The sequence below is a fragment of the Zonotrichia albicollis genome, chromosome 6 (genome assembly GCF_047830755.1).
Source record: "Zonotrichia albicollis isolate bZonAlb1 chromosome 6, bZonAlb1.hap1, whole genome shotgun sequence".
NCBI lineage: Eukaryota > Metazoa > Chordata > Aves > Passeriformes > Passerellidae > Zonotrichia > Zonotrichia albicollis.
Genome location: NC_133824.1, coordinates 32,776,379 through 32,800,726, shown reverse-complemented (window position 1 = coordinate 32,800,726; position 24,348 = coordinate 32,776,379). Strand labels below are relative to the sequence as shown.

General features: G+C 42.4%; 2 protein-coding genes across 24 annotated transcripts in view; both read left to right on the top strand.

Moving 5' to 3' along the window:
* CELF1 (CUGBP Elav-like family member 1) overlaps nucleotides 1–17,539 on the top strand; it is a 67,279-nt gene extending 49,740 nt beyond the window's left edge. For 20 of the 23 annotated variants that reach the window (XM_074543147.1, XM_074543146.1, XM_074543143.1 and 17 more), the window contains one exon: nucleotides 1,230–10,061. In XM_074543147.1, the coding sequence (XP_074399248.1) occupies nucleotides 1,230–1,357 (128 nt within the window). In that variant the 3' untranslated portion in view covers nucleotides 1,358–10,061. Of the gene's footprint in view, nucleotides 1–1,229; nucleotides 10,062–17,521 lie in introns of those variants that run through there. The other 3 variants (XM_074543140.1, XM_074543138.1, XM_074543139.1) reach the window with 3 other exon arrangements.
* On the top strand, nucleotides 13,003–24,267 carry RAPSN (receptor associated protein of the synapse). The gene is made up of 8 exons (XM_074543160.1): nucleotides 13,003–14,790; nucleotides 17,522–17,860; nucleotides 19,082–19,240; nucleotides 19,559–19,657; nucleotides 19,754–19,876; nucleotides 22,448–22,501; nucleotides 23,064–23,263; nucleotides 24,025–24,267. The coding sequence occupies exons 1-8, from the start codon at nucleotides 14,575–14,577 to the stop codon at nucleotides 24,095–24,097; spliced, it is 1,263 nt and encodes a 420-aa protein (XP_074399261.1). The 5' UTR covers nucleotides 13,003–14,574; the 3' UTR covers nucleotides 24,098–24,267.
* The last annotated feature ends 81 nt before the right edge of the window (nucleotides 24,268–24,348 follow it).

The window sequence follows — 24,348 nt, the reverse complement described above, 5'->3', positions numbered from 1 at the left end:
AAATAAACCAAATGCTACTTTCAATAATAAACTGTATTTTCCTGATTTTCAGTGTGACTTTTTGCTTTTCACAATTTCTTTCTATTGTGCGCTATTATAGTTTTCTGGGCCTAGATATTTCTCACTGAGGTTAGCTCAGTTGGTTAGAGTACTGTGCTAATAATGCCAAGGTTGTGGGTTCAGTCTCCTTTTGAGCCATTCACTTAGGAGTTGGATTCCTTGATCCTTCTGGATCCCTCCTAATTCAGAATGATATGTGATTATTATTTGTGTTTGCAGACTGTAATCCTGAGATAGTTCTTCCTCTTGCCTCTTCCTGTCTTTTCAATAATTTCAATAATAATTTGCATATATTACTCAGTACATTTTTGCTATTAATTATTTCTATTAATATCTTTATAAATAACTATTGTGGGTACCATATTGCATTTTTGTAGTGCTGTAACCTCTCATGACTGTTTTGATAGATGGAGTTTTCTTGTGATTGAATAGGAGATGTACGCCTTTCTCTATAGTTTTGACAGCTTTGTGTCTATATAAAATCATGATTTTTTTCCTATTTGAGCCAAAAGATGTGGACAATCTGATGCTTTGTGAGAGCACAGAAATATGCTCATCGTTCAGCTATAACACCTGTATATGGACATATAGCCATTGACTGGAGTGGGAGCTATTCTCACTCCAGACATTGAATGGAGTTATTTAAAATAGGCTCCTTCAAAACACTGGAGAAGTTTATTTTCAGGATAATTTTTTCCAGGAATGATATGCAACCTCCCATCTGAGAGCAACCTAAACACAATAGTGGTACCAGTGCTACCCTTCCTTGGCAACTATTTCATTCCAAACAAATCTTCTCCCATAATGTCATGAGGGTGATTTCCGTCTTGTATCGTAAATGAGCTTTTGCATCTGGATGAACATTTTCCAAGTTTGGTATTCTCCCAGGTATGAGTTCTTATAAACAGCAGTACTTATTTTGTTGATTGACTAAAAGATGTTAATTTCCTGAGCTGTGTATATCTTCTGGCCAAAATTCCATATGTCAGAAAGCAATGCTTTGTTTGAGAGCCTTTAGAAGCTGTTATATGGACTCTGAAACAGTTGTGAGCTTGTGAAAGTGGCACATCATGCAAGCCTCTCTGACCTTGTGACCCTCCATTTCCAGTTCTGCATAGCTGTTACAGGCAGCTCTGGCATGGAGTAATTGTGTGTTTTCCTCTCCTCAGGTTTTGTAAGTTACGACAATCCTGTCTCTGCGCAGGCTGCCATTCAGTCAATGAACGGCTTCCAGATCGGCATGAAGCGGCTGAAAGTCCAGCTCAAGCGCTCCAAGAACGACAGCAAGCCATACTGAGCACCCCTCCCCTCCGGGACTGGAGTGAGAAGGATCTTCTGGTAAGTTGGAGAGGAGCGCACTTAGTGATTCGAAGCCCTAAGGCTGTGTTTTTACAGTCCTGGAAGCTGATCCATGCCTTCTATCTGGCACATCTTCCCTTGAAGACTCTGCTGCAGCCTCTGCTGAGAATCCCGCTTCGGATGGAGGACAAGTTTGTGCTTTTGTTTCCAGTGTTTTACTTTGGAGTTTAGGTGCCATATCGCTGAGGTTTTTTTGTTTAGTTTTGTTTTTTTGGGTTTTTTTCCTCCCTTATTTGAAGTTTGCCGTGTTTGTAACCAGTGTGTGTTGAGAAGGACCAATGCCAGCTCCTTGGGGGTGGGGAGAGAAGGTTAAAGGGAGCAGCAGAAACTGACACCACACTGCCTTGGGGTAGAGAGAAGGGAAAGCAGAAATAACACAGAACAGCTGATGAAAACAAAGATGGGCAAGGAGAACAGAGTCCTGGGTGAGAAAAATTGACTCCATGTAGCCTTTGTCATGCCCCATCTGCTCTTTGAAATTTCCTTCACTGTATGCCACGGTGGGGATTTATTAAATCATCTCTAAAGCAAGAGACGGGCTAAAAGGTTGAACACATAAACAAGCCAAAGGAAAACTGCAGTGATTTTTTTTTTCTTTGCTGTAAATAAAATGGGGTTTATATAGCAGTGTGAATGTACACAGCACTTTATAAAACTATTAGACAATGTCTCTGCCCAGAAAATTTTACTCTCTGTCTACAGTGGAATATTAATGACATGCAGTGAATTTCTCCATGTATAAGAAATCTTAACCTATGTACTTCATCTAGGTTTTGTGGAAAGGTAGAGGCAGCTTAGTCTGGATGAATACATCTGGGTCTGAAAACAATGAACTTTAGATCCTTGGTAACCTGCAGAAATTTTTGATGATTTTTCTTCTTAACAGTTGCTCACATTACCCATTTCTGTGGAATAATGTCCTTTTTTTGCAGAGATTGCTATGAATTCCTTTTCATAAGCATAATGTAAGTGCTGATTGTTTATTGAAATGATAACTTCCTGTTTTGTTGAGGTTTTTTGTTGGTTTTTTAATGAACAAAATTAATGCAGTGACTTGTTCTAGTAATTAGGTGTATCTCTCTGCTGCAGTTTTCCTTTAAGGTGGTGTGTACCAGTGCTAAACAGGCTAAACCAGGAGCTGTGGAACCAGAGTATTGAGCCATTCAGTCTGTTTCTGCCCTTTGGTACAAGCTGTTATCTTTTATATTGAAGGAAAATGGAATGCACCCCTTAACTGAAGACACACTTCTGCACACCAGTGAAATTGCTAGTGCATTGCTAAGGGCCTTTGATATTCACTGGGTTTAGGGGGCTCAAAGGACTTTTGACACTCTGGCCTGAGCTGTTTCAAGAAATCTGTGTAGAGTTCCATTTTATAACCACCAAAATCCACCTCTGTCACAAGAGGAAGTTTACAATTTCTGTGTCTTTAACAGAAGTTCAATTTACCTCATAATATCTCTTTTTCCTTGTTTTCTTTGTATTCCTGAGTTGTAAGGCTGCTTCCCAGGGCTCCAGCTAACACTGCAGCCTGGGAGCCAGCTGCTAAATTATGTGTGTGGGTCAGACGTGGGATCAGGACTTTGTGTTCTGCTCCAGCAGGAGGAGCACTAAACCCATCAAACCTGAGATCTTGGTCCGAATCCCCACTTGTGTACTGTGATCTGCTGGGAATCTTGGGCATTTCCAGGGACTGGGGCCCCTGGGACCTCAAACCTCAGAATTACAAGGCCTGATATGTAAAATCTGAGAGGAGCCCTTTCCAGTTCTTAAATTGAAAATCAAACAGTTAATGTCAGTCTGTCCATATTGATGGCAGACAAATAAATCTGTCAGTATTATTTAAATAATTTTGTGGTGGCAAAGTTTCAAAGGCCAGATTGCCAAATTTCCCAGTTATGCTGGCATGTGGTACCCTTCTATGTTAATTATTTGAATCTCTCTAGAAACGTAAACATACACTGAAGTGAACCATGTACACTTGAATTCTGCACCATAGGAAAGATGTGTCCTGGTTTTCTGAGAAAAGAGTGTTGGAGTGTGAAGGCCTCCAGGGTGATAATGGGATTTTTTTATATATATATATATATATAAATTATATACTTTTCAAAAAAAGGAAAAAAAAACCATAAAAAACATAGTTGGGAGCAACTGCTCCAAGTGCAACCTGCTGTAACCAAGAATGTTGTTTCTATTTTTATAGAAGTTTTATACCGCTCCGGGGTGGAGAATATTTATTACCTAAATTATTTCACTGGAAAAAAAGGCCAGGGTTTTGTAGAATCCTGAATGTGATTGTTTTACACACATAACGATGTGCATGATTGAAACTACTGATTTTCAGTGGCCTGTTTGCAGCCCAACAACTGCTAAACGAGGAAGATGAATGCTGTGAACCAGTGGAGGAGAGCACTGTGCTCTGGGGTCTCTACAGTCACTCTTACCTTCTTTGCATCCTACCCCACTGTAATATCCAAGACCTTTGTCCTGTTTTTCTTTTGACCTGATGCTCTGGCCTCTTTACTAGTCATTTCAGTTGCCCAAAAATAGATATTTTAGCTTCTTCATCCCATACTGTGTCCTTAGTACTGTAACTTACAGATCAAGCTTGGCATTGTTGCAAATAGGTGCAACTCCTATTAATTTTAGGAGATGCACCAGTTTACTCTGTGGCTTAGTTTGATCAGTGGCTCCTCCCAGACATAATCACCTTAAGACACCTAACTTGGGCTAGCTCTTGTGCCTTACTGGCATAACTATAAGTATTGCCAAAAAGAAAAAGAAAATAAATCTATGCAGGTTAAATTTTAAAAGATGTGATCCTCAGATGGTTTGAATCAATGCAGTTCAGCTCTCTGAACGCAGTAGAGCTGCATGAGTTTTTACCAGCTGAAGATGTTGCCCTTTTTGTGTATTTGTTTCACATTTCCCTTTCTTGGTGTATCCATGTGTATGTTGCCAAAGTTAATAAATGTATCAAGTTTATGACTTGGGCAGATTTTTTTTTCTGATAACAAAACTGATCAGATAAAGTCAACATTTCTGTGTCTGTTTGGTGGCTGCTGCTGATTGTGGGGATTTAGGCTGCTCTTGCCTTTCAGTCTTAAGCCAGTTTTCTTCCTCACTTATTAGCAGGAAAGTCTGGGATTCTGGGGACTTGGGGCTTTTAAATTTTTAGTTCGTATCATGTTCTCATTCAAGTACTGAAGTCAGTGTCAAATGCTCCATTTCCTGGGTAGTAAGACGGGAGTTGGGGGAGTTCAAATAAACTGCAGAAGGTTGGCTGAAGCAGCCACATGGACAAAGTATGCTATATGCTTAAAACCAAAGAACCTGATTTTCTACAAGAAAAGCTAAAAGAACTTTAGATAAAATAGAATTCCTTATTATATGTGCCACCAGGAAATACCTAAAATATTTTTAGTTTACAAGGTGGACATGGTCTACTTCATAGATTTATTCTTTTTCTCAGGAGATATTTGATTTTACTGCTGTAACAAGGTGAAAGAATTATGAACTTAGTGTCAGTACTATAGTAAATGAAATCAATATTTCTTCAGTCCCCTAGATAATCAACAGTCCAAAATAGGATAGCTCTTTGTAGTTTAGCTTTTTATAGTACAAAGCTGGCATTATTAAAAAATACCAGCTCAGAAGACTCTCACTGGCAAATGCATCTATCAGGAAAAAGCTTTTCACATAAATACTGAAAGTCACATATTATGATAACTCTATCATGCAAGCTGAATCTAACTGAACTGGTAATGGCTGTGGATTAGGGAAGAACAACAAAGCAGATTGAATTTGTTCCTATTTTATTTGGAAATACCTAAAACCAACTTGGATAAAGGAAATTGCAAATGAAGGATGCAACTATGAACAGGTAAAATGCTTTGAAAGCTTCTTTTTGCAGACATTTAAACGTAAAGATGATTGATATCCCTAGCATACTTGCCACAAAATATAAAACACAGAAGGCAGAATTATCATTATTGTGAGAATAAAACAAGGACAAACTGGAATAACTTTCTTCATGTCTTTAAGACCTTGTCCAGCATCTCATGGTTCTGTTTTTATAGGCCAGTCTTTCCATAGGGCTTTGATAAAACTCAGTCTTTGCCCTCAACATAGCTGAGAAAAATATTTGAAAAATCCATATCAAGAAAATCCCCAGACAAATCACACAGAGGGTATCAGTGGTGCATGCTAAGATGTCACTTGATTTCATGCTTCTTGTTGTTTCTCATGCCTCAGTTCATGATGAATTTGCTTTTCTGGTTTAAGAGTGAAATCTTGCACCTATCTGCAAATTATCCAGAGTATTTCTTGAAATACAGAAACAAGTGCAAGAGTTGCATTGTACTCTGTTTGCTGGAGTTGGTTTAAACTCTGGACTAAAGTCCTTTCCCTTTATTGGAAAGCATGAAAAGCAAATTAATCTCAGCAGTTCTACTAAGAGGAGTGTTGCTGATTTAGTAGACAATGTGTTTCTTGTTGCTTTGGAATGAGAATCAACACTTGCTATTCTCAAATTATGTTAGATAATATGCAAATCTCACCGTGTTCTAGTCTGTAACCAGAAGCTTTGAGATGTGAAAAAGATTAAGGCCACTAACAGGAGCTAAAAGGGAGTTGGGGTTGTGGGGAGGCAGAATAAGAAAACAAACCATATCCTCTCTCTTCTGCCTCCCACTCTCGTCCCAAAATGTTCCTTGTCTCTTGCAGCTCATAAGCTGAGGGGAGGGAACAGAGATATTTATGTCACTTAATGTAAGAATATTTTTTTATAAACTCTTCAAGAAGATTTCAGGAAACACATTTTTTCTGCTCATCAAACTGGCAACAGTGACTGTAGAGCTTCTCAGAGCCCAAAATCTCCTCCTCATGAAACCAGGGAGCTGAGGGCTGTTACATAAAAGGTTGGGAATGGAAAATCCCTGTGCAGGTCTAATGGTATGACAAGTGCTCAGCTAGGACAAGTCTTAACTTGCAGTCAAGTCTTAAGGAATTCTTCTCTGATGTGTGGGCTTTTTGTCTTGTATAATCTTTTTTTTTTTTTTCCCTTTTCCAAATCACCCACCCCCAGTTGCATGGGCTCCTAGGGAATGAGAAGAAACTGTAGCTAAAGGAAAGAACGTGGATTTGCTGGGCTACTACTGCCTAAGAACTTCCCATGTTAGAGTGCAAGAAAAGTCTCAAATGTCAAACCACCTGTGAATCCCTTGTGTCCTCTGTCTTGTCCCTCATGGTCTCGGTATCTGTGGGCAAGTGTTTGCCCTGGAGTCATATTATTGGAATCGGTCTCCTGGGGAGGGAGTTCACTCTGTTCTAAACAGAGGTAGTAGACACACTGGGCATGGGGCAAGGTGACTGCATTCTAACCAGTGTGTCACTAGGCTGTGGAACACTCCACAGACTGGGTGCTGAGAGGGAAATCCAGGCCTCTGCTTCCATTTGGTTTCTGGCAGTTTGATGTTTACTTGGTGTCCTTCATGTACTTTGACTTTTACTTGTCCATCGTTGGCATGTGCTGCCCTTCCCTGTCAACTCCCTTCCCCAGGAGATCTCATTGTAAGTGCCCATTCTTGTTCTCTCTCTCCGTGTTTGGATGTACTGCTCTGTGTAACTCAGTGGGTCTCCCTCTTTCTGGTTTGTTTTTTTTTCTAGATTCCTGCCGTTTGTTCATCGTTGTGCCTAAAGCATGTCGATGTGGCGTTCAAGTACATCGTCCAAATCCTTGTCTCTTCAGCTTCTCTGATGCTTGAACTCTCACCTTTGACCTTGTGTTGACCTTTGATGCTGATGTGTATTTTTATTATGTTTGTTTCTTTTCTTTTTTTTTCTTTTTTTTTTTTTTGTGCTGCCAAATTGGTTTTGCTAGAAAGACTGCTGAAGGGGAATATTTAAACTTGCATTTGAATATAAAAGAATTTCTATTTTTCTAGACCTTCGTAAGATAACCACTTGATTTTGTGAATCTGATTCTTTGTAATTTGTCTTCAGAGCAGCCTTGCTAGCATACCTTGTGGATTATTTGTATTTCTGTGAACATACAGCCAATCACTTTCTAGGCTTAGTTTTTTTCTGTGTGCTTAGTTTTAAAAAGACAGTTCGAAGAAAAAGTCAGTTATATGGTGTGACTCAATCTTTCAGGAGACTTCCTAGTCACATTTTGCTGATCTGGTTTCTGTGCTTGAGGAGACAGCATGTGTTTTTATGAGTTCAAACTTGTGACTTGAAGTGGCATCAGCAGAAAACACTTGAACTACGTTTTCCTCTGATTGTAGCTACATTTTTGCCCTGACATTTACTGATTTTTTTTTAATTATTATTTTTATTTTTTTCCCTGCTCCCCTGTGTGATTATCAGTCTGCAGTGAAAATTTGATCAAAATTGGTGTTGTATTTTGTTAAGCTCTGGCATGCTTGGTTTTTTTTGTAACTACAATCTCCTCAGCAAAATGTGATGTTTTTGTTTTAATCTTTCAGACTAAGATAGTGCCCAGAAATGTTGTGCATGTTTCCTGCTGTTTTCTTCACACCCTCGTATATATCACCTTCACCTCTCTGTTTTCTATAGTTTGTGCAAAAACTGAGCAATTTAATGGGTTTCAAAGGTATCCTTTAAATTGGTGGTTTTGGTATGACAAATATCTGATCAGAAGCCACCTGAGGGCATCTACCTGTGCACTTAGACTGTCTGCCTGACAGAGCACCTAGACCTTGCTCCATCTCCAGTGCTGTCAGAAGCTCTGAGGGTGCTTGGTTACGCTGTTCCCCTAGTGGAAGTTTTGGTGGAAGGGGATAGCTGGGAGCAGGAAGTGGGGGAACTCACAATATTTCTGTTTCCAAAGCTGTCATAGCTAGGGCTCATTTCAAACACTGAGCATTTTGCACAACTCAGGGCACATTTCTGTGAAGTCCAGCCCTAATCTAATACCATCAGTCAGAGTTTGGTGGCAGGATTCTGGAAGGATCTAGGTTAGCTCATGAAATTAAGTGTTTTAAATTTCCCAGAGAAAGCATTTGTAACACTGGTCCTACAACTGCTGGCTCTTTTCCCAAACGACAAGCACAATACAACAGCCTCTGAAGCTGTTACCTGAACAGGGTACCATCCCCAGCTCTCTTTTCAAGGGCCTTAGCTGGGGAATCTCTGCGGAGATTTTTTTAGTTTTTGTTTAGTTTTTAATTGGGTAATGAGCTGAGCAGTTCTGACGGCTTGCAGGATGAACTAGAACAGGTTACTGCTCTCTGGGTAGCAGGCTTCCCCTGCCCTACGTACCATCTGCACAGGTAGGAACTGGGAAGTAGCTTCTAGATGAAGGCACCTGAAGAGTGTGTGCTGTGATGAAGTTTCAGTCAGAAGCAGCAGCAAGCTAGTGTAGGTATCTTAACAGTTGAAATAATGTGAAATGGAATTCCAGGAGAAGGGGTTTTGCTGAGAAAACAAGAGTTTGATTGGATAGAAATCTTCATTTTGTCGTGTTTGGGATAATGTAAAGATGCAAAGATTGTTTTCTATCCTACTCCTGAGTTGGTTGAGGATACTGTGTTCTCACTAGGTGTTGACCAGAGTTGTGTAGACAACTTAATCTGCTTACAAAAGAGAACAGTTTGAATATGGTACATGTACCTGGGAGTGAATCGTGAGGCTGAATGCAAAAGGGTAGAGACTGGTTTAATTGGGAAGTAGGGTTTTTTGGGGCTGGCTGCTGTTAGTCCCACAGTCTGAATGCACAGGGCTGTGTGCCAGGGGGCACTGATACCCTGCAGTGTGTGGAGGAGCTGCCAGTACGTTTCTGTACGTGTGCGTTTGGTTCCGTAAGGAACCTTGGGGAAGCCTGTGGAAAAATATCTGAAGAAAACCAAAATGCCAAATGTTGGGTGTTTCTTTCCTTTCTTCTTTCCTTTTCTTCCTTTGGTTGTTTTAATTGTTCTGTGGTGGTTTTAACGAATTTGAGACAGTGGAGCAGCAGCTGCCTTTCTGATTTTTGGCTGCTTTTTGTGAATAATTTAAAAAGAAAATTTACATTTTGGAGACAAACCTGTGGGCTTTTTTATTGGTACAAACATTGTATTTAACACTAGGGGTTTTGTACAGTTTTTTGCCTTTTCTACTAGAAAACAATGTAAAGTGATTCACAATGTGATGAGAAAACAAATTGCCACTATGACCAAATGTAGAGTCTGTTCTGCAGTTAATGGGATTTAATCAACTCGAAGTCGTGGTTCAGTCGTAGAAATGCTTTTCTTTACCTTGTTTGAGCTGTTCCTTTTTTTTCTTGTTTTGATTTGCAAAACAAAATGTCTTTTTGTGTGAAATTGTGTTGTACTCTGTAGAGAATTACAGATTTTACTTTAATGGTTTAAAAAGCAGAGGAGCGCGTGTTGCTTTTCTGATCTGATCACAGAGTTTGTGTAGTGGATTTAAAAATGAGAAGATTTGTTACAAGTTTGGAACAAGCGAGTATGTGTTAAAGGAATTTTCTTCCTTTTGTGTGTGTGTTTTTTTTTTCTTTTTGTCCCAAAGGGCAACTTAAAGCTGTTTTAATTGCACAGACACACCGACAACAAGTCATTTTGTATATGCCAAGTGTGGTACCTTCCTTTGTTTATTTGCTATTAAACTGTTTGAGAAGAGTCCTTGTGTGTTGTATTTGTGTCTTAAGCTTGAGGTTCTTTTTGGGGTTCAAGTGTGAGAAGATGAAGAGAAAGATGAGAGACCTATTTTACAGTTTCCTAGTTGTGAGACACAAAAATATTCATGGCCCAGTACCACTTGTTCTGGATGTACAATATCACACCGGACTTTTGTTTCTGTGTAAATGAGCTACTTTGAATGGAAATGGAAAACGTTTTCTGGTTGATACATGTCCATTTTGGATGATTTGAGAGTCAAGTCCCCCTTAGATATGTAAAAGCTGAGGATCTTGGATTATGCAAATATGTTCAACACTTAGGAGTAAGGAGTGGGCATATCCAGCCTCACAGAACTGGTGCCAAGCAGTCATGTGCCTGTCCATGCACTTGTGCTTTGGGGTGTTTCAGGGGCTCAATGCTTTGGGCAGAGCAGCAGCCCTCAGCTCTGCAGGAGCAGCACCAGTGCGTGCATGGTGCTGTGTGGGGTTAGAGAGGCACCAGCTTATGCCACTCTCACAAGCTGCTCACTTGCCACTGCCTCCTTCCCCTTCTAGGAGCACAGCCAAGCTGGCTGAATCTGCCCTGGTACTGCAGCATCAGGTCCCTGCAGCCCTCAGCGCTTCTCATCCTGGAAACACTACACAGGGAAACTGCAACTGGATTTGGATTACTTAGTAGTGATAAGCAAAGGCTCCCTGCTTTGCTCTTAGAACTAAGATATATTTTATGATATCTCATTTCAAAATAATAAAAAGTATTTGGCATAGCCGAAACATTTAGAAACCTGCCACAATTTTGACACAATTATTGCCTCTCTCAGAAGGAAAGTACCACAATGGCCATGATTTTGCTGGCCATTTCTGAAAGCTCCTAAAATTCCCTGATGTTATTCCTTCCTTCTGCTGTCTTGCATCTTGGAGACTTGCAAGCGTTTTTAGGACAGCTATGTTCCTCCTCTGTGTCCTTTTCCTGTGTTATCTGGGATACTGTGTTTCACCCCATCACTTCCTACATGATTGTAAATCTGAGAGCTCTTGCAAAGCATCAGGATTCAGTGCTGCATTCCTTGCCCTAAGCGCACCAATTGGGGCACGAGGCACAGAGCCACCTGTTACAGACTGCCTTGGCATCCCTGCAGTTAATTTGCAGCTGTTGAGGAGAGAGGCAGGGGTTTCAGTCTAGATACATCTTGAGGCCAAGGTTGGAGAGAAACAATTGAATCAGAAAAAAAGGGTTTGTTTAGGCTGAATGGAAGATTCCAGCTTGTGCAGAAAGTTCACTCACCTTGTCTTATACAATCAAAGCTTTGCCAGTTACATCTTACAGAACTGACACCAGATCTCTCTTGGGTCAGAGGGGTTTTTTTATTTTTTTAAGGCTTTTTATTCAATTTAAAAGGCCACCACCAATCTGTACACAATCAAACTGCACCTAAGAGCCAGTATAATAATCTCTGAGAATAATCAGCATTTTCACATGGGTTGTTACATTTATCAGCATTTGTAGGAAATACATAAAGTTGTAGATGAAATCCTGATGCTGAATGTTCTAGGAGAAATGTTTTTCCTCTCACATCCACCTCCACCTTTCACAATTTGTTTTGACTCCACTCTTCCGGATTTTACCTGCCACATTCTGCTCTCTTCCTGCGGCCAGGAGTCACTGAGGGCCTTATGGAGAGCAGGGAGAGGAGGAGAAGCAGGTCAGTGTGGTCACTGAAGAAGTGAGTGCATGAGCCACTGCGTGTGTGACAGGTAAGATTCCCTAATTTGATGTTGCCAAGCACCATTCAGGCTCATTTATTTGCACTTCCTAAGGAGAAACTGTGCATCATTGGCAGTAGAAGCTGTACCTGGATCTTCAATGAATTACAGCTATCTTGAGTCACAGACAGATGCCATTGCTTTTTTTGAAGTAGCACAGGCAGGCAATGTTGATCTTTTATCCCTCCTTATTTAGGCAGCTGCAGCTGGGCTCAGAGTGGTATGTTCCATATCAGAGCATGTTCCTGATTTTTTGAAAATGACCCGTTTGAACTTGATGGATTTAGCCCTTAGTTTACTAGGGCGTTTTCATCTCAATAGGCGAGTTGCAAATTGATTCCTAAGAAACTAAGCACTATTTCATAGTGCTCAAAAGCAAGGAGCTAAAATGCAGGGCGGATCATCTCCTGTTAGATGGGTTTTGTCAGGCTGCAAGGCACCCTCTTCATTTTGGCTATGCTGTGTGGGGAAGGGAACAGTGCTTTGCTGACCTGGTCCAAAAGAATCTCAGGATGAGTTTGTGTTACAGGCAGCTCACCTGTGGAAGGTTAATTTTGCAAAGTAGTCTGATCTACTAAGAATGATAAAATTTTTGTTTTCCCCATTCCTGAGTCCTGGCTTGATTCTGTTACATGGCAGGCTCCGGTGGCTGCTTCTCCAAGTCTAGAAATCTGAATGGCCTCACCATTGTCATTTTTATTCCATGGGGACTGATCTGCATCTTGTTTCCATCCCACCACCTACATCTAGAGAACATAGAAGAATTACTACAAGGAGGAGGCATTTTTTAATATTCTGAATCAGACTTTTATGCAAATCCTAAAATCTATAAAATACCTAGCTAATAATTTCAACTGTATGTTGCTGAAGTGATGCTGAAGTGATTTTTGCCCATTAACCAGCAGCGCCTCACCGTTAGTTTTCTTCGGGTTCAGTAGATTTTTCCATAATTTCTACTTCAGGAGTTTGAGACTACATATAATCTATGCTGAAATATCATCTAGCACATTATATCTCTGAAAAACAAAGCTAAGTTAAATAATGCAAATATCATACTGTATATGAGCTCCCAAAAGAGAATCAGTCTTATTGTAGCAAAACCCTTCTACAATTTAAAACATTTTTCTTTTTGAAATATTTTTCTGAGGGAATTTTGTATAAAGGACATATGTAACCCCTTAAAATCATGAGTGCTATGATGTAAAGACTCTGGATAGACTATCGTTCTTTATTTTGTGTCCTGCTTTCTTTAAGGATATTACCTCAGGAAGGCTCCCTTGGGTTTTTGTTGACAGGCCAGGATAGTCTGATTGGTACCCTTTGAGGTGATTCTGTGGGTATTTACCTTTGCTTGGGGAAGAATTGCAACTAAATTCACCAAGAATCAGGGAAGTAGCTGGAGACATAACCGGTTTTGCAGGCAGGTCTGTTAAAACTTCAAATTGCTTATCTTTGCCCAGTAGAAGAATCATCAATCTGGTTCCTGGAACTTCTGCATCTGAAAACCATTCAATATCCCTGTAGCATTCTCTACCTGCCCCCCTACTCCCAGGTTTGGTGTATCTCTTAAGAAGGACTGAATAAATCTCTGGACCACCAAGGCTGCAGCACGTTGGTGAGAGTATTAAATGTGACTCTCAGAGGAACCAGTCTGATTTTTTCAACAGAGTGTGGGAGACATAAAGCTATCTTTTAATGGGGCTAGCACCTCTCCTGCAACCAAAAAGTGCAGATACCTGTTGTTCTGTGTCTTTATTGTTGTTCATCATAAAAGATCATCAAGTTCTGGATGCAGAACTTAAGCAGTGCCATTGAGAACTTCTGTTGGAAACTTTTGGAGGACTGCCACACTCATCTGATGACAGGGAGCAACATTCAGTCAAGAACAAAGGTTTTCAGCATGGTTAGCTCTTTGTCCTAAAATTAGGAAGTCAGAGGTGTATTTGCAGCAAATCTGTGACAGAGCCAACCTATGTCCATAAAAACAGTCCATGATGCCAACTGGGGTCCTCAAAAGGGAGGCTGATTTTGTACCTAGCAAAGTGTCAAGTACATTGTTGCAAGTGTAACACTGCACGTGTGTACACACTGAAGTTGCCTTGTTCACACCTGACTTTTAAGACATATATTTTTCCTACTCTATTATTCTACCTGAGTCTGCTTCCTCCCAAGCTAGCCCACCACCAGCAGTGCTTGTCTAAGGAGATGGCCAGAGAGGAAAGAGACAGCCGAGGCATCCCGAGGCTGTGACTGCAGCCAATTGTCTCTCCCTGGGGTATTTATAAGCTGCATACTGGCGGGCAGGGGTGGGCAGTTGGCACCGTGACCTTGGGAGCTGGGGAGCCTGACTAGAATTCCTGGGAGCCACGTGAGCTGGACTGGCAGGAGCAGCTGCAGCCAATGGGGAGGAGACCAGCACTGGCTGTTCAGATTGAGTTTCACTCCTGTGGCTTGAGATTTTTCTCTTTCTCTCCCTGTCGTGCTTTTGCTCTTTGTTTACGGGATTGGACAGATGAATGCACTGATGGAGCCCTAGCAAGAAAGGTGTTTGCCTAGTGGATTTGGGATTCTGCCTTCAGTGCTGAGCAACCACTTCTTGCCATTGCCTACCACAGCTCCAGCCCCCTGACATGGCTGGGCTCTCATGGCTCTGGGCCCTCTGAGCACACAACCCGCCCTCTTCTAGTGGGGCATTTTATGTTGTGCTCTCTTGTGAGCACATCCTTTTTGCTGTCCTTAGAGGTTAGTGTATGAGGCTTTTTAATCCATGGGAGATGGGTCAGGACCAGACAAAGCAACAGATAGAGAAAGGACTCCATCTTTACCAGTCTAATCAGACCGAAAAGGCCCTGCGAGTCTGGATGAGGGTTTTGGAGAAGTCTGCGGACCCTGCTGGCAGGTTTCGGGTTTTGGGTTGCCTCATCACTGCTCATGCAGAGATGGGCAGATACAAAGACATGCTGAAGGTAAGGTGAACTGGAGATGAATGCATGCCATTGTGTCGCAGCCGTGATGGAACGTGGCTGGAGATCAGAACCTGAAGTGGGGGGTGTTCTGTGTGTAACAGAAAATACCAGCTGCTGTGTGCATGTTCTGGGCTGCTGTGATCACTGTGCTCACCAAGAGCTGCAGCTCACAAGATACACAGGATATGATTTTTCACTGGGTCTGGTTCATCAGGATTCCTGGGTTATTTAAGTTCTCTAGTTTTTCATGGGAAGCTGTCTTGATTATTTCCCACATACAGGCACACCATGTTATCAGGCTACAGGAGCAGGTATGAGAACAGAGCCTTTGTCCACTACAAAGGCATTTGTACATTCTGTATGTCAGCACAAAAGGAGAACTCGAAGTGGATTCTGTAAAATAAGTATCGTTCTTGTGGAGACATGTCTGTTCTCTTGTTCAGCTTCTGGCTGATATCTAAAATAGATCTTATACTGGGGTTTTCTAATTGCAATTATTTGTTTGCCAGGGGGCTGAACAAGAGGGAAAAGAAGATGCTGTTTTGGTGAGGTAATTGAGACACCCCAGATGTCTTACAATTGAGGTCAGAGAGCAGCTTCCAATTGCCAGGACAGTATAGAAGAAAGGAGGAAGGATGTAGGGCTTGATGGGAGAGTGGTAAAAAGCAGCTGAAGTTATGTTTCAAGCACATGAGCATAAACAGTTTAATTAAATGAACAAAAAGAAGCCGATATGTGGATCTGAGAAGAGGATGTGTACAGAGAGCAGCAGGCAGCATTTGGGAGGGCAGCTCAAGAATCTGTAAGACAAGGCAAGAGAGTGTTGTAATAGTCTTAAGAAACTATCCCAGCCTGAAATAGGGTCTTACTAAAGGGCTTTGATATCCTTGTCCTGCTGTTTTGGATTGCCTCTTACTAGACTGGCCATCATTCAGCATTTAGAACAAAATGTGAAAGGGATGTCTACATCTCATTGAAAAGATTTTGGTAGCTCTGTTTGGAATTGGAGCGAGGAGAGGGGAACACCTCACTGATAAAGCCATGCATATGTCAAAGCCCTATATTGAAACCAAATACTTAAGATGAAGAAGAAAGGAGAGATATTAATACACCTGGAAAACATTTGAAGACAAAGAATTTTGTTAAGTGGTATGAAATTAGGTGCTGGCAAAAACAACAGATTGACTGGGGAAGAAAGAAGAGAAAAAGGGTAAGATGTAGCTACCTGAAGGAAATACTGAAGACTCATGGGGAAAAAATAAAAGGCAAAGGAGTGAGCTTAGTATACCCAAACATAATTCTTTACCTGTGAAGAGAACAGAAAGTGGGATCAGAGAAGGTGAATTTTAGTTCTTCACAGCATTAGGAAGGAAAAATGGCTTCAGTCAAACTGAAGATTTTACAGAGCAACTGGTCAAAGGATAGAGAAAGGAGAACTTCAGCAATAAGCCATTGAGAGAGGAAATATCAGGAGAAAATGAGTCAAAATTAAAGGCATGAAATAAAAAGTGATTTAAGAAGGCCTGTGATGCTCAACCTCTTCTGAAGAGGAAAAATTACTACACACCAAGAGAAGAGGCTGTGGCAACTAGGAAATACTGAAGAACTTGTGCAAAATTAAGGGAATGTGGAGAAGCATGAGCTAGCATGCACCACTGTGTCCACATAGGAGCTTTCCTAAACTGTAATGGGAACTGAGAAGATGATTACAAACCCAACATACACAGTTTATGATTGGTGATGTTTGGGGGTTTTGTTTGGGGCTTTTTGTGGTTTTGTTTTGTTGTTTTTGGGGTGGGGGGGTTGTGTGTGGTTTTCTGTTGTTGTTGTTGGGGTTTTTTTGTTTTGGTTTGGGGTTTTTTGTTGATGTTCTAGTAGCCTAAATTATTATGTGTAGCCACGATATAAAAAGGAAGTAAGTGATTCCTTTGGAATTTGCCATCCATAATCCTGATAATGTCTAATGAAAATTGCCACCTTTGCTATCAGCTACTGATACTGATTCAAGCCAGCTTGAATGCTTGTGCTTGCTTCATCACAGAACATAAAGAGTTACTGCTTAGAAGAGTTTGCAGCTAGAGACTTCATTGAAGAGAACAGTATGCAACAAATCCTGGAGGTTATAGAACCAAGACTGTCAAGATCAAGACTGCAATTTATTAGCAGAAAATTCCTTAAAAAAGTAGCTTACTTTTTTCTATTAATAGAAAAATGTATATTTTATATATACTAATAGATATTAATATATATACTAATAGATAGATTAGATATATAATAGATATATAATGGATATTATTATATACACTATTAATATACTATAGTATATTAATAGAAAAAAGAATATTTTAATAGCTTAGGAATTCCAGAGAAAGTGGGATACATTACAATGAGTGGAAGAAAACAGAACTGCATTGTGTCAGATGTTTCCTGCTTCACCAGCTTGCCTTTAGGGCCATTTAACAGCTGTTTTCCCCTTACAGCCAGCCTAGTTCATCTTCCCTGCCCTGAAACTGTGTGAAGAGAGGGAGAGGTTTCTTCTGAGTCTTCATAGGCCTTTTAAGCCACCAGATAACTGCTCAGTGCATACAATGCTTCTCCATGTGCTGATGGCCTTGTCTGCCCTGCTCAGAGATGAGACTCTTTCTCCAGCACAGGGTGCTACTCTGTGGGTGCTTGAGCTGTATTTAAATAAACTACACACTTTTGTAAACACTATCTTCTCTACTTAAAGTTTGCAGTGGTCCAGATTGACACAGCACGGGAGCTGGAAGACCCAGATTTCCTTACAGAGAGCTACCTGAACCTGGCTCGCAGCAATGAGAAACTCTGTGAATTCCAGAAAACCATCTCCTACTGTAAGACGTGTCTCAACATGCAGGGTACCACTGTGAGCATGCAGCTGAATGGCCAGGTGAGCCTCAGCATGGGCAATGCCTTCTTGGGCCTCAGCATTTTCCAGAAGGCTTTGGAGTGCTTTGAGAAAGCTTTACGCTACGCACACAACAACGATGACAAGATGCTGGAGTGTCGAGTCTGCTGCAGCCTCGGGAACTTCTACACCCAGATAAAGGTACAGTCACCTAAGGGACAGGAGGGTGGGTGTCCCTCAGATTCAGGGAAGCACTGGAAATGACGTGAATTTCAGCCTTTGTCTTTCCTATAGGAAGTGCTGAGAGAGCACTGTAAGCTAAAATCCCTTTGTAAAATCCAAATGGAGTACTCCCCTCCACAGTAAGGATGGGGGGATTAGTGTCATGTTTACACAGCACGGCAGAAGCAGCTGTGAATATGTGTGTTGAAAAGATCAAACTTAGCTTCAAAGAAGATCACATCAGAGACACAGGGCTGGCAGCCAAAACTCATGGACTCTCTGTTTCTACCACTATTGTAGGCAAATAGCTGCCAGCAAGCTGTAGGTAAAACCAGGCAGGAACTGAGCACAGGAGTGATTTGCCAGTTCTAACTTCTAGTACAAACAGCAAAAAATAGGTTTTTCTCACAAAGTCCTGATTTCTTCACTCATAGAAGATCATCACATGAAGTGTGGTGACCAGAAATAAAGAAAATAACATTGTGCTGAGCACTTTTCAGATGTGAAATAAGAAGGGAGAAAGAAAATTTGAGAATCTGTGGTTTCCTTTCTGCATTGTGGAGAATAAAAAAAAAATGAAATTTTTTTCACTTCTGCGGTCTTATATAACTTACTTGAAAATGGTTTTAGATATTAAGATGTTTTACATAATTATTGTAAAATAAGATTTATTTCTAACATGCTTTTAATGCAAAAAAAAGATGTTTAAAATGTATTATTACTTTTTGTGAATTTGATGAGGCCAGGAGTCTTAGTTCCTCTTTCCTGCAATGATGGATAATGAGCTTCTTGGAGATCCAAACTCACCATTTAGAGAAAATGAAGGCTACATGTAGATGTTACAAATAAAGATGATGTAAGAGCAGAGAAAGTTTTCAGCCTTTGCTTATAGAGGAGGGTAAACGGTTCCTGCAGAATAAAGTTATGGCATACTACATAAAATTCATTTGCTGGGTCATTGCCCCATTGTCTAGAACGCAGAGAATAATAAGGATTCAGTATATGGCAATTCCATCTTTCACAATTTGATATCCACCGAAATACTGCACACACAGAAGAGGAGCAGCATGAGTTTAAACATGTGCAGAAATCTGGTAACTGTTGCAGTGTTAGTAAGTGAAAAATAGCTGGCCTTTTTCCTTCTCTCCTTTTTGCTTTATTTTTGCTGTGACTGCTGTCTGTGTGCTTGTTGCCTTACAGGACTATGAGAAAGCCCTGTTTTTCCCCTGCAAAGCTGCTGAGCTGGTGAATGACTACGGGAAAGGCTGGAGCCTGAAGTACCGCGCCATGAGCCAGTACCACATGGCCGTGGCCTATCGGAAGCTGGGGCGCCTGGCGGATGCCATGGATTGCTGCGAGGTACGGGGCAGGGGCACAGCTGGGGGCTCTGCCAGGGCATCCTGCCATGCCCTGCTGCAAGAGAGAGACCCTGCCACTCACACGTGACTGCAGATATGCCTGCCAGTCTTAGAGCTGTAGTTTCTGTAGCCAGAGGGCTTCAAAATTTGGGTCTATGAATGGTCCTTGGTTAGGAACCTGAGAAAAACATTTTCCTTGCCTTAAAAGATGGTGCCATTTCTTTGGAGCTGAGCTTCTAGTGGCTAGAGTCCAAAGTCCCAGCCTTGCTGTTTTGAACAGGAACAGGCTGTTCTACTGACCAGAGGCAATTTCTTGCAGGAGTCCATGAAGATTGCCCTGCAGCATGGTGACCGGCCGCTGCAAGCACTGTGTCTGCTCTGCTTTGCAGATATCCATCGCAGTCGCAGGGATGTGCAGGTACAGCTCCTTCCTGCCAGGAACGATGGGAGGAGTAGCAAGAGGGCATGAAAAGAGTTCATAGCAAAACATTTGCTTTCCTCCCTGTGTCTGCAGACAGCCTTTCCTCGGTATGACTCTTCCATGAGCATCATGACAGAGATTGGGAACCGCCTGGGCCTGGTGCAGGTGCTGCTAGGAGTGACTAAGTGCTGGATGATCCAAAAGGAGCTGGACAAGGTCAGTTACAAACTTGGTTCTACAGAGGTTTGTAGGACAAGACTAGAGCACAGTCTTGTACTGCACAGTTCAGAAGAGGGTACAGTTCAGAAGAGACCTGTACCCCCTTGGTTCTACCAACAGGGTCTGTTGCTGGTAGAGTTACATTTCTCTGAATGGTCTCTCTCAGCCAGGGATTTGTTACTAATGGTAGGAACATGTATTCTGAGTCAGACTGCTAAGTTACAGAACTGCCTCATTAGTCAATCCTCATGACTTTTAAGCTCTATGCTGAGAAACCAGCACTGGAGGAAGGAAGCCTTATGCTCTGAAATAGCTTCCCCTGCCTACTTTTTAGTTCTATGACTAAGCTCATTGATGTGCTAATGATGTTTAGACAGCTCTACAGCTCCACCATGTGCTTTGCAGGCAAATGTGGCATAAAATTCTTGGAGAAACTTTGATGGTCTGATGTGAAACAGGAATGAGAGCAGGAATTTATTTGGGGATAGATAACCAGTCAAGATAGAACAAGGGGGTGAAGTTACTTATACTAAAAAGGCGTAGACAGTGTGTATGTGTGTTAAAATCCAGACTGCTGTTAAAATCCAGACTGCACTAGATGCAGCACATTGCATAGCAGGAACATTATTCAGCCACAGAATTAAATGCTCAAAGTTTAGCCCTGAACTAGCTCTGAACAACTGAACACAGTGCCACATCAAGATGCAGGTTGGGTCTAAATATGATGAAATTTTGCTCTTATCACACATATTGAGACACCAAGAATTTTAGCTCAAATGAAGCAACCCAGACATCAGTATGTCCAGCTAGACAGGTTCAGGGTGCCGTCAGCATCAGAGTGCCTCCATCAGTGAATCAGTTGGGTGAGACACACTGAGCAATCTCAGGAAGTAACCACCATGTTTGTTAGCAATGGGAAGAGAAACTGGACTTGAAAAGCTAGCTCAGTATCAAAAGAACGGGACAGGACACAGCAGGTAGGCCTCTGCAGGAGACAATATTCAGAGCACTCATCAAACTTTTCCATTCACTGATTCTATCTCGAGCCACTGTCTGATATCAAGCAGCTCTCACTTGTGAGAACATGATGCGGGCTTTGCACAGAATTCTAATCTCACCAAATCCCACAGAAGAAGAAAGTGGAGGAATCTTGTATTCTGTTCCAGGCAATAGAGGGAAGTCTGCCCTGCTGGGTCAGGGACCTTATGTCTGTTGACCAAATGTGACTTCCTTAGGTGTCACATCCCTGAATATTCACCCAAGCCTGTTCTTCAACTTGGCAGGCCCAGTTTCCATTTCTCATGCTACTCATCCCTGTATCAGTTACTTAATAAAGCAATTTGCTAACTTTCCACTTGCAGATTCCCTGGTTTTGCTCAAGCTTCTTCCATCTTCCCAGTCTCTTTTGCCAGTTAGTCCATTTCATTTGAGTGTAATATAATCAATGCTATTTCAGATCCTCCAAAGCTGCTCACAGCTTGCTTGCCCTCATTCTTGTGCAGTCCAAGACAAACTGTCCCCTAGACTTTTCAACATCCTTTCCCTTAGTCCACACATTTCACTTTGATGCTTGTTCACAATCATTAATTTCAGGAGTTTTCAGTACACAGTCTTCCTAAGCACAGTTCTCAGTTATGTTCTCCCTGCTGGCCTTCAGTTCCTGCTTCCCTCTCCTACATTTCCTTATCCTAGGCTGTTGCTGCCACCACAAGTCTAATGCCATCTCCTCTGCATTCACAGCACATTTTTGCATCTCATCTGGTCCTCTCCTCCTACAACAGCAGTAATGCCAAATTATAGGGTATAAATTTTATAATGTTTCTCCTGAAAACTACTGCATCACAAGGGAGACCTCTTCTTCCCCTTGGAAAAATAGCAAGCAGATCTCAATAGCTCTGGAAAAGAGAGACTAATTATCAGAACAGCAAGGAACACTGTGACATCTAGGTGAAAGTAGGGAGTCATTTGGTATGACAGCTGCTATGCTAAATATTTCCTTCAGATTTTAAAAATGGATAGCAGAACACTCCTACATCACACCATGTGTAAGTAAGGCAAGGTGGATACATGAACAGCAAGGAAAAAATGGATAAGTGTGGTGCATTGGGGCTGGTGATCCCTTTCCTCACCTCTGGTACAAGTGAAAGTGAAGTTGCCCAACAATTATTGAGCCTGCAAGGTAGGATGGGGACAAGGCTTGCTTTGCCATCCCAGCCCCAAATGAGCATGTGGGACTGAGTTTAAATAAGTCTGTATTCTCTCTGCTTGGGGACCAGCCTCTGCCAACACTGACACTGAGTGTCTGTGACAGAAATGTAGCTCTTGCATTACTTGTGGTCCTTCAGAAACCAGCTTTTTCTTACGGATTAACTTTTGGTGGGGGAGGGAAATCTGCCCTCCCAAAAAAAGCTTTTTTGATTCTCCAGTGTTACAGGGATACTTGTTAATCCAAATTTTACTCTGTACTTCTTTACCTCTTTTTTTTAAATAATTCTAATAGGACATTCATAAAAGCCTGGTTTTCATATATTTGGCTGAGAAATAACAACCAGTGCTCTCAATTCACAGGCTCTGGAAAGCATTGAAAAGGCACAGGAGCTGGCAGAGGGACTAGGGAACAAGGTAGGATCCTTTACAGCATTCTTCATAGTCTTGTGTCAGGCAATATAAGATGTCAAACATTGAAGGCTTGTCGTTGCTCATTAGCATTCCTATTAACCAGTGAGTGTTTGAGATTTGCTTTGTCACTAAGTGTTTGGTTGTGGGCAGTTGCACAGATAATCATCAGTATGCAAGTCTGAAAAATGAGTGAGGAGTCACAATGGGATAGGCAAAGGAGAATGAGAAGCAGTGGAAATGGGGTGTGAAACAGACAGAGAACTAGAGGATTAGAAGTCTCTTCTTGAAAAATATTTTTGCCCTGAGCAGCTGAACTGTGTGCTGGCTGGAGGCAAAGGAAAGTGATGTATGTCAGGGGTAGCTCAGCGAAACCATGAGTGGAAGAGCTGCTGAGTGTCTCAAACCTGGTGTTACCTTTTGTGACACAAAGAAGAAGGGTTAATGACAGCAATTGCTGAGGCCTGCTAATGTTTCTCCAGCTGGCTGATGGGGCTGTGGTGTTCCCACTCCTGTTTCTGGTCTGTGTTCATCCTGTTGCTCACTTGTTTCTGTCCTTCACCTGCAGCTCGGCCTGCTGAAGCTCCACTGCCTGTGTGAAAGGATCTATCGCACGAAGGAGCAGCAGCAAGAATTGCGTGACCATGTAGTGAAGTTCCATGAATGTGTGGAGGAGATGGAGCTGTACTGCGGCATGTGTGGAGAGTCCATTGGGGAGAAAAACAACCAGCTCCAGGCACTACCTTGCTCCCATTTCTTCCATTTGAAGTAATTAGCTGGAAGCACTAAAATTATTATCATTACATTAGTCATAGAAAAGAGCTGCTTAAGCCCACAGCAGTCCTATGCACACTGTTCCCCAGGTCTTTGTCTTGATCCTGCCTTGCAGGATCCCCTTGCAGTGCCAAGAGTCTTGGAGGGTGAGATTTAGCCATCATATCCATCACACTCCCACTTGTCCTCTAAATAATTATTTACTGATGTCCTCATTTTGTAGGTGGTCAGTCCAGTTCACAAATTCTTATTTGACTCCTCCTGGGGAATCAGTTCTTCATTCCCAGGGGCAGTTTGGCTTTTTCCCACGTCCCCTCACTTTCTCCTTTGGCTAGTGGCAAAGAGAAGTGAAGAAGTTGCTCAGACTGTTATTATGCTACTGCCATGAAAGAAGTTAGCTGCACCATCATTATACTGTACAAAAAACCACGAGTGTTACAAAACACTCTGAAAACTAATCAGGAAACTAAGAATTTAATAACGAAGTTTCACACTGATACCAGAATTAGCATCAAACTACTGGGCAGTGAGAGATGTCCGATGAGCTCTGGGGACTTGTCTCCAGCAGTACAGAACAGACTTTTGTACAGGAATTTGCCCAAGTGCCTCCCTGGAAGGGTCGGGGGGAGATGCGGTCCCTGCCGGTGGCGGGAGGGCCACGGGGAACAGCTCTGAGGTGTACGAGAGCCGCGGAGCCGCCCCGGGGGAGCCTCCGGCCGCGGAGCCGCCCCCGACCCGACCTCCTCCCGTTGCAGGTGCCTGCAGACCAACGGGACCCGCGGCTGCCCCAACTGCCGCCGCTTGTCGGTGAAGCCCGGCTACGTCTGACCGCCCGGGCCCGGCGGGGACTGACGGAGCCGCTCCCGGGCCCCCTCGGGCTGTGCCTGGCGGGGCCCTCCTCGCCTCCCCTACGCGGGGCCGCCTCGTAGCTCGGCCCCACTCCCCTTCCCCTCGCTGCCATGTACGGGCACTGGCTGTAATAAAGGCTTTCTCCCGCACACCGCCCCGCCTGCCTCCAGCGCCGGGCCCCGCCCCGCCCCGCCCCGCGATGGCGCCGCCGCCATCACTCAGCAGGTTTG

Excerpts from the sequence above, each read along its gene's own strand:
- RAPSN (XM_074543160.1), top strand. The coding sequence starts at position 14,575 with ATGAGGCTTTTTAATCCATGGGAGATGGGTCAGGACCAGACAAAGCAA. Across the intron at positions 19,241-19,558 it reads ATGCCATGGATTGCTGCGAG|GAGTCCATGAAGATTGCCCT; the intron begins GTACGGGGCAGG and ends AATTTCTTGCAG. Across the intron at positions 19,658-19,753 it reads GCAGTCGCAGGGATGTGCAG|ACAGCCTTTCCTCGGTATGA; the intron begins GTACAGCTCCTT and ends CTGTGTCTGCAG.